The sequence below is a fragment of the Physeter macrocephalus genome, chromosome 16, assembly GCF_002837175.3.
Source record: "Physeter macrocephalus isolate SW-GA chromosome 16, ASM283717v5, whole genome shotgun sequence".
Lineage (NCBI taxonomy): Eukaryota > Metazoa > Chordata > Mammalia > Artiodactyla > Physeteridae > Physeter > Physeter macrocephalus.
Window position 1 is genome coordinate 86,313,418 of NC_041229.1, and position 8,785 is coordinate 86,322,202.

At 54.5% G+C, this 8,785-nt stretch overlaps 1 protein-coding gene across 1 annotated transcript; it reads right to left on the minus strand.

Annotated features, from left to right (window-relative positions):
- Window positions 1–4,912: 4,912 nt before the first annotated feature.
- ABTB2 (ankyrin repeat and BTB domain containing 2) lies at window positions 4,913–8,779 on the minus strand. The gene is made up of 2 exons (XM_028501683.2): window positions 7,988–8,779; window positions 4,913–6,622 (listed from the first exon to the last, which is right to left on the minus strand). Exons 1-2 carry the CDS (start codon window positions 8,156–8,158, stop codon window positions 6,425–6,427), a joined length of 369 nt encoding a protein of 122 aa, XP_028357484.1. The 5' UTR covers window positions 8,159–8,779; the 3' UTR covers window positions 4,913–6,424.
- Window positions 8,780–8,785: the final 6 nt, after the last annotated feature.

Here is an 8,785-nt window from a genome sequence, read left to right on the forward strand (position 1 = left end):
ATTTTAAAAAAATTCATGTGGTGGCCTTGGTTACTGATCTTCCTTGGTTTTTCATAGACTTTAAAAGGACTGGTCCTCTGTGAGTCCAAATAAATCCTTTCCTCAGCCCTGATAGGTAAGCTGGTTCCTAGAAGTCTAGCGTGTGGACAGGGAAGGAAAGGGAGCTTCTGGACCAAAGAGAATTAAACGTGCAACTCCCAGGACAGATGGCCACGGGGAGACAAGCAGATTCTGACTGTGTACCTGGGACTGCCGCGCCTTGTCCCTGTAGGCGTAGGGCCTTTTGTCTCCTGGAGCTGCAGACCCCCTATTAAGTCTGAAGGAAAGTTTAATGAGATGAAAAAAAATTTTTGATCCATTTTTCTCAGGTGAGTGCCTGAGCCTGCCTTTCAAAGAGGATTTTCTTAAGGAGAGTGGCTAAAAAGCAAAGTCACAGCCCCAAATGGTCTGAGCCGAATGGCATCTTAAAGCTCTCCAGCCACATCGTCCCACAGGTGCAGGACCCAGGTCGGCCGAGCCCTTGCTCGGCCCCTCTAGCCCCAAAGCCCGTCCTCTGATCTGCTCCAGGGAGCCTTCCTGGCCTTGACACTGGCTCTGCCTGGCCCTTGCTGTGACCTGGGGCACACCTCGTAACCCAGGTCCACATCTTTGTAAACCGCAGGTGTAACGACAGCACCTCCCTCACGGGGCTGGCCTGAGGAGCTGAGAACAGTGCCTGGCGTGCAGCAGGCACTCGCCAAGCCTCTCTGGGTTCTGTGGCATGTGCCAGTGTAACCCGGGGAGCTGCTCCGTTACCCACGAGCGCTCAGATGGACTGAATGAGGACTGGCTGGCTTTGTTCTGAACCACAGCCTGTGCTAGAAGAGGCCCACCAGGGCAGCTAGGAGCGTGCGCTTTGTAGTCAGACCAGTCTAGCTCTGTGTTCTCTGACAAGCCTCTCGACTGATAGCCTTTCCCTTGGCGCATGAAAAGGAAGTGAGCATTTCGCCTACTATGTACAGTCTTGGCCTTTTTATTTGCAAAGCGTGTGTTCCTAAACAGGTCTCTGCACTTGGTGGTTGTGATCTTGGGTTCTCCTCCAAACCTGAAAAGGCACGCCTCCCCCAGACCTCACCATCTGGCCTCCAGACAGAGTGACATCTGTAAAGCTCGCTGTCTCAGGAAATCTCACTTGCAAAATGAATTCAGATAGGCTGCCTATGAATGCTGTCACCAGCCTGGGGAAGGGGCTGAAGAAGCCTGAACAAAGAAGAGTCCTCAATGGTCTCCACCCCCCGCACCCCGCCCCCCGAGCTGGGAGGGGGCCAGTACTGGCCGGCTTCAGCGCTTCTAGTGCTCATCTGTCCCCCACAGTCCCGGAGGACTCCGGGGTGACCAGGGGATGACACAAAGGGGGCTGTTGAGGCTGGGGGAGGGGAGGAAATCAGTGACCGTCACCTTGGACAAATGTACACTCATTATCAGAGGCCATTACACCAGCCTCCGGTCCGAAGGCCTGGAGGGGGCGGGGTTGGCATCCCCAGGGCCTGAATAGGCAGTTCAGACTCCAGACGGCTGCCCTCCACTCTGTAAACAACTGGTGAAAGTTGAAAGGTGGTGTGGATTCTGCAGAAGGGTGGGGCGGCAGGAAAGGGAGACGCTGAAGCTTTTCTTGCGTCGCTTGCAGTGGTTCTGCTGAGGAGAAAGCTGTGATAATCCGGCATCTGGATGCTATCGGGGCAACCGGCAGGAGCGGAAAGGAAAGGGAAGTACGGGGAGGAGGAAAGCAGGGGGCCAGACGCTGCTGAGGAGGGCAGGCTCGGTGTCAGCCTTGGTGGCCCGGGCTGGACTCGGGCTCCCTCTGGATGGGTTTCCTGTGGAGCTTCCGGCTGAGTTAGCCCAGCTTCTCACTGCCTGCGGGGCAGCTAGAGTAGAACGAAGTCCCCCTTGCTTTTCAGGGACTCCTGCTAAGGAGAAGTTCACTGTCTTCTCCCTGGCCTGCCTTTGGCTGCCGACAGCCTGGAGCAGGCAGCGGACGAGAGATGCCCCCATGCTCCGGAGCAGTGGCCCGACGAGGAGGTCCGGCCGCCGGGGCAAGTAAGGTGACCAGACACACCCCTATTTCCGTTCTAGTCCCCCTGGCCCCTTGGAGAATGTCCGATTTTTTTCTAATTATTTAAGTGCTTGCTTTAGAGCGTGTTTCTGCTGTATGCAGGCTCAAAAGGGTCCCACCCCTCCCGTATCTCACCTTCCCTTCAACCGTCTGCCCCACCAAAAGAGAAAATATGGCTGAGCTCCCGTCTGGAGCCAGGTGCTGACTAGATCTTGCCTCTTAGGCTGCGTGCTTGACTGAGGCACGTCTTCCCGGGCTGGGGGACTTGTGGGGAGGGTGGACACGGACCTCCGCGGCGGATCCCCTGCAGGTGACGAGTGCTGGGGAGGGACCACCCCCCAAGCTCCCTCAGGGGCCTCGGACCAGGAGGATGGTGCCGAGGGGCGCGCCTCCTCCCCGAGGCCCCCAGAGGGCGCCATGGTCCGTCCTGAGCCCTCTCTCCACGGAGGCCAGGGCCCCAGGCTTCCCTGCCTGGGCTCCACCAAGCAAAGCCCACAGCAGGCCTTTCCTGGGACTGACCCCGTGCGGTCTTCACGTTGTCCCCCAGCTCCCGAGTCCTGGCCTGTCGGTCACCGAACCACAGCCACTCCAGTCAGTGTTCCCAGCGGCCTTAGGAATTTCTCTGCCTGCTTCAGGCAGGAAACATTTTTTCAAAGCCTTTATTTCTGCCTGGACTTCGCACCTAAGACAAACTACAGCCGACCCCAGAAAACCCTTGGGCCTGAGTCACCGGCTTCCGGTCCTCCCTGCATTAACAGGTGACACAGCCAGCTTGGGCTCAGCAGGGCCTGAAGGCAGCAGCCACCAAAGGGCGGGGGTCCCTCCTCAGGCCCCCTTCTTGCTGTACGGGCCACACAGATTTTGACTGTGCAAGGGAGGGTTTGCAGACAACTATCCCAGCAGCCCCCTGCATCGGGTGTGGGGAACCTGGGCTTGGGGCAGATCAGCAAAGCCCCTGGCGGCTGTCTTTCTAAACACTTTTAAGTATAGTTGATTTACAATGTTAATTTCTGCTCTACAGCAAAGTGATTCAGCTATATATATATATATATATATATATCCTTTTTTGTATTTTCCATTATGGTTTATCATAGGATATGGAATCTAGTTTCTGTGCTATACAGTAGGACCTAATTGTTGATGCCTCTGTATGTAATGCTTTGCGTCTGCTAATCCCAAACTCCCAGTCTACCCCTCCCCCACCACCCTCCCCCTTGGCAACCACAGGTCTGTGCTCTGTCTGTGAGTCTGTTTCTGTTTCATAGATATGCTCATTTATGTCATATTTTAGATTCCACATTAAGTGATATCATATGGTATTTGTCCTTCTCTGTCTGACTTCACTTAGTATGATAATCCTAGGTCCATCCGTGTTGCTGAGTTCTTTTTCATGGCTGAGTAATATTCCATTGTATGTATGTTCCACATGTTCTTTATCCATCTGTCATTGGACAGTTAGGTTGTTTCCATGTCTTAGCTATTGTAAATAGTGCTGCTGTGAACATAGGGGTGCATGTATCTTTTTGAATTATAGTTTTGTTTGGATATATACCCAGGAATGGGATTGCTGGGTCATATGGCAACTCTATTTTTAGTTTTTGAGGAACCTCCATACTGTTCTTCATAGTGACTGTGCCAATTTACATTCCCACCAACAGTGTAGGAGGGTTCCCTTTTCTCCACACCCCCTGCAGCATTTATTGTTTGTAGACTTTTTGATGATGGCCATTCTGATGGGGTGAGGTGTGGTACCTCATTGTAGTTTTGATTTCTCTAATAATTAGCATCTTTTCATGTGCCTATTGGCCATTTGTATGTCTTTGGAGAAATGTCTCTTTATGTCTTCTGCCCATTTTTCGATTGGGTTGTTTGTTTGTTTTTTGATATTGAGCTGTATGAGATGTTTTTGTATATTTTGGAAATTAAGCCCTTGTTGGTAACATCATTTGTGAATATTTTCTCCCAGTCTGTAGGTTGTTGGTTTCATCGATGGTTTCCTTTGCTTTGCAAAAGCTTATTAAGTTTGATTAGGTCCCATTTGTCTATTTTTGCTTTTTTTATTTCTGTTGCCTTGGGAGACTGACCTAAGAAAACATTGGTATGATTTATGTCAGAGAATGTTTTGCCCATGTTCTCTTTTAGGAGTTGTATGGTGTCATGTCTTATATTTAAGTAAGTCTTTAAGCCATTTCGAGTTTATTTTTGGGTATGGTGTGAGGGTGTGTTCTAACTTCGTTGATTTGCATGCGGCTGTCCAGCTTTCCCACCACCACTTGCTGAAGAGATTGTCTTTTTTCCACTGTATATTCTTGCTTCCTTTGTTGAAGATTAATTGACCATAGGTGAGTGGGTTTATTTCTGGGCTGTCTGTTCTGTTCCACTGATCCATATGTCTGTTTCTGTGCAAATACCATGTTTTAATTACTGTAGCTTTGTAGTTTTGTCTGAAGTCTGGGAGGGTTAGGCCTCCTTTCTTTTTCCTCAGGATTGCTCTGGCAATTCTGGGTCTTTTGTGGGTCCATATAAATTTTAGGATTATTATTTGTTCCAGTTCTGTGAAAAATCTGACAGCTGTCTTATTCCTGGCATTGTGTTCCCGTCCTTCCAGTCCAGCTCAGTGGCACGTAAGTAAGTGCTTAACGAATGGGAACACACCTACCGCGTTTGACAGAACAGGAAAACTAAGGCCCAGCGAGGGCTGGACCCAGGCTCAGGTACTAAGGTGGGGTAGGGCAGGGGTTGGCAGGTGGCCACAGCACAGCTTCCAGCAGGGGTTCTTTCCCTCTGAGACATGGGTGCCCCAAGTAACCAGTGAATCAGCTCTGGGTTCTCTTCCTGGTCCTAAATGGGCTCCTCCCCAGCTCTGAACTTTGGGTAACCCTCTAGCAGGAGCCATGAGGCCAAGGTCATTGTTAACAAGTGTTTATTGTTAATAAAACCATAGTACATTTACAATAAGTGACAACATTAATGTATAGTTACAGTATCGTACAATATTACAGCAATAAAATAACGCCTATTCCTTTGTACATCCAGCTCAAGCAGCTAGGTGAAAATATTTTCCAGGGTTGCAAGCCCCCAGGGGTTTTTCAAGGTGACCGAAGTGACACCTCCTAAAGTGCCTGGGGCTTCTGCTGAATAAATAGTTTCTAAGGTACGGCCAGACAGCTGAAGGCGACATCCAGCACAAGCTGTCCAGAAGGTCTCCCCAGTGTCTGGCCCATAAATACGACAAGGGTCTAGGCCCAAAGATGTGTCTCCACCCCAGGAGAGCCTGGAGCCTACAGAATGTCAGGGGCAGGTAGCGGGGAAGAAGTAGAAGGGCCTCCTCTCCCAGTCCTTCCCTTCCACCTGTGCCCCGTCCTTTAAATCCCCAAGACCCGCGCTCCCCGTGGGAAGTGTGGGCCCTGCTCTCCAATCCAAATTAAAGGACTTTTTCACTGGAGAAACTGGACCGTTTATGGCTCTGCCTCCGGAGCCCACAGAGGCAGCCTAATTCTGGGCTTGGGATTTCAGCATCGACCCTGAAAACAGCAGCAACAAAAGCTGAGGCCGCCAGGCTCCTCCACTGCACCCCATGCCACCCTAGGCTCAGACCAAAAGCTTTAAAGGCATTCAGGGGAACTAACTGCCTTCTACCACTCACTGAGCAGGATGGTGATTCCCCCCTGCCCCAAAGGAGGGCCTCTGTGAGGCCAGACACCAAGAGAATGGACTGAAAATGGACTCAAAGTGACCCTCTGTGCATGATCCCCGGCCCCCTGGAGGCCCACATCAAGTCTTTCAGAGGCACAGCCCTGAATAAGTTCAGGGTTTGGGCAGCCTTTCTGACGTGACATTGAGGGACAATACCAAGTTTTGACTGAAATGGCCCTGGGCCCAAACAGAACATACGTTCTGTACATTCATAAGGATGCCCACACCCCCGAAGAGCCCCAGTTAGGACAGTCTGAGCTGCCCGAGGCCCCGGGGGGAGGGCACGATCTGAAGCTGTGTTGAGCAGAGCCGAATCAGGATCACACGAGGGTGAGTGCATGGCGGCCCTCGAGGTGCGAGCGTAGGTGTCGGGGAGGGGAGTTGGGGGAAGGGCCACCTTTTGGCCACACCTGCCCTTGGCCCATCACTGGTTGAGCCAGTGGTTAGCTCTGGGCCTGCCCAGGTCTGGCTCCAAGAGGGCCTGTAACCAGCCTCCACCCAGCAGGGCCCCAGCGTGTCCACAGGCCCTGGCTACGTGCTGGCCCAGACACCCTGGGAAGCACTTGCTCCCGGCCCTTCCCACCCGCTAGGATGCCTGGCGACAGAGCCCGGCCCAGAGCCAGCCATCCCCCAACCTCACACACGTGAGGTGACGTAGAGAGAGTGCACGCGCTCGGCCAGGGTGCTCTGCAGGTCCTGCAGCGGGTCCAGGCCCTGCACTTTGCTGCTGCGGCCGTAGATGAGCTGCCGGAAGGAGTCCTGCTCGAGCAGGGCCTTCATGTGCTTGAGGAAGAAGCCCTCGCAGAACAGGGCCAGTTCGGGGGCGCTGTGGATCTGTGGGGCAGGGAGAGGGAAGGGGTGAGACCCACTGCATCAGCACAGCCCTGCGTGAAACCTCCCCCTACCCTCACCTCCAAATAGTACCCATGGGCTAAGGCCCAGCTTCAAGCCTCAACCTGGGGGAGGCATGTCCTATCTCTTGGGGCGACTGGTCCCTTATCTGAATTCCTTCTATAAGCCTCTCCTTGGGGTTGCACTGATCGGGGTTCAAATCCCAGCTATGCCACCAGGAACATCCCTGAAATCTTGTTCTTGGCCTAGGTCCCGCTGGTGATGGCTTGTTGAATGCCAGTCACCCCTATTGGATTGGCAGCTCCCTCACTAAGGGCAGGGACTGCCCACTGTGGGACGTCCAGCACAAGGCCCAGCACACGAGTGTTCACCTGGTAAACGCTCGGTAACTATTTTAGGTCAAGTATGGAGTGCCCGCTCTGGGCCAGGCGCTGGGCTCAGGCCTCGAGGCCCAGGTCTGCGATGCTGTCTCAGAGCTGATGTTCCAGTTCAGGAAGACAGGGAAGCCAAGGAACCAACCAGGCCAGGAAACCACAGACTGTGGTCAGTGCTGTGAGGAAGTGAGAGTGGGTGAAGGGGCAGAGAGGTGTGTGACTCTGGGGAGGCCTCGGGAAATCAACAGGGCTTGGGAAGAGCTTTACCGGAGGGGAGGGGACAGTGATCGCAGGAGTGCTGGGGTGGGAATGAGTTGAGAAAGAGACGTGGGCCGCGTGGCTGGGTGAAGGCAGAGGGGAGGCACCGGAAGGGGAGATGTGGACAGGGTCCTGGGGCCCTCGTAATGGGCGACAGATAAGGGCTGGATTTTATTTAGTTTGCGGTGGAAAACCTTTGGAGGGTTTAAGTCGGGGAGTGACACGGTCTTTACACTTTTCCAAGAGTCTTGTGGATTGCAGGGTGAAAGCCAGGAAGTGTGGAGGCTAAGGCAGCAATTGTCCAAGAGGGGGGACAATGGAGATGGAGGGAAGGGGAGGGACTGCTGATGTATTTCAGGAGTGTTTCTAGATGTGGCAGATGACCATGGCGTTGCTGAGAGGAGGAAGACGAAGGAGGGCCATGCTGGGAAGGAAGGCAGGTAGTGCCTGGGCAACTGATTTGACTCAGAGAGGCTCAGCTCCTTGCCCCGGGTCTCACAGCCTGGCGCGGCGTGGCTGGGATGGGCACTGGGGTCCACCCGGCTCACGGCGCAGCGCCCAAGCTGCGATGCTGCCCCGCTGGGCGGCAGGGACGCCAGGCTACAGAGGGACTTACAGTGCCCTTCAGCGCTGCCCGGCCTCCTGCATTTTCTAGCCAGGCCACAGTGGAGCAGGGTGTGTGCTGGGAGGCAGCCGGCGGGCATCGGGTCCTCACCTTGGCATACTTGTAGGTGTTCACGGCGCTCTCCACGCTCAGGGTCTGGGAGCACAGGATCTCGCAGTGCCGCTGCAGGGCATCCAGCTGGAACAAGCTGGCAGCTGACAGCAGCTGGCAGGAGGCAAAGGAGGCTGTGGGTATGCATGGCCAGGTCTGCGGCCCAGGCATCACGGAACAGACAGCTGCTTTGTGCTGTGTGCTCTGCTTCCGCCCGACCTCCAGGGCCCTCCCCCTCGCTGCCAGTCAAGTCTGATGGCCTAGATTGATTTCTACTCTAGACTATCTACGTATTGGCTGGGACACCTCGGGAGGCACCGGATGGGCGACAGATGCTGGTTGGGATTTCTGACGTCAGGAGGCCTTCAACTATAAGCTGCCTGCTCATCTACGTGACCTTCTAGCCAGGTGCCCGGCCAGCAGCGGGTCCATTCTCTGAGCAGCGACCTGGTGAGGGGAAGGCCTCGCTGCCTTCTGACCCCCCTGGGCCTTCCATCCTCAGGGGTGGCCCTTTCTAACCCCGAGGTGTGGCCCGGGAGGCCGGGCTCCCTGGGTGCACAATTTCCCACACTCTCTTGGAACGGCGCTTCCCGTCGCCAGAAGAGCAAGGACCAGCAGGGAACCAGGAGGTCCTTGCAGAGGCCACCTTCCTTCCCTCCTCATCTCTCCAAGTGCCGTGTTTCTGAGAGCGGGGTTGAGACCTGGAAGATGTCGCAGGCGGGGGACACAGGCATGGCGGGACTGGGGGCCAGGCTCCTGGGCTCCCTGCTCCCCCCGCGGGGCCGGGCAGGCCGGCCA

Bases quoted from the DNA above. Each gene is read 5' to 3' on its own strand.
- ABTB2 (XM_028501683.2), bottom strand. From the start codon at position 8,158: ATGCCTGGGCCGCAGACCTGGCCATGCATACCCACAGCCTCCTTTGCC. The intron at 6,623-7,987 runs GTGAGGACCCGA...CCTGCCCCACAG, and splicing joins ACACCTACAAGTATGCCAAG to ATCCACAGCGCCCCCGAACT.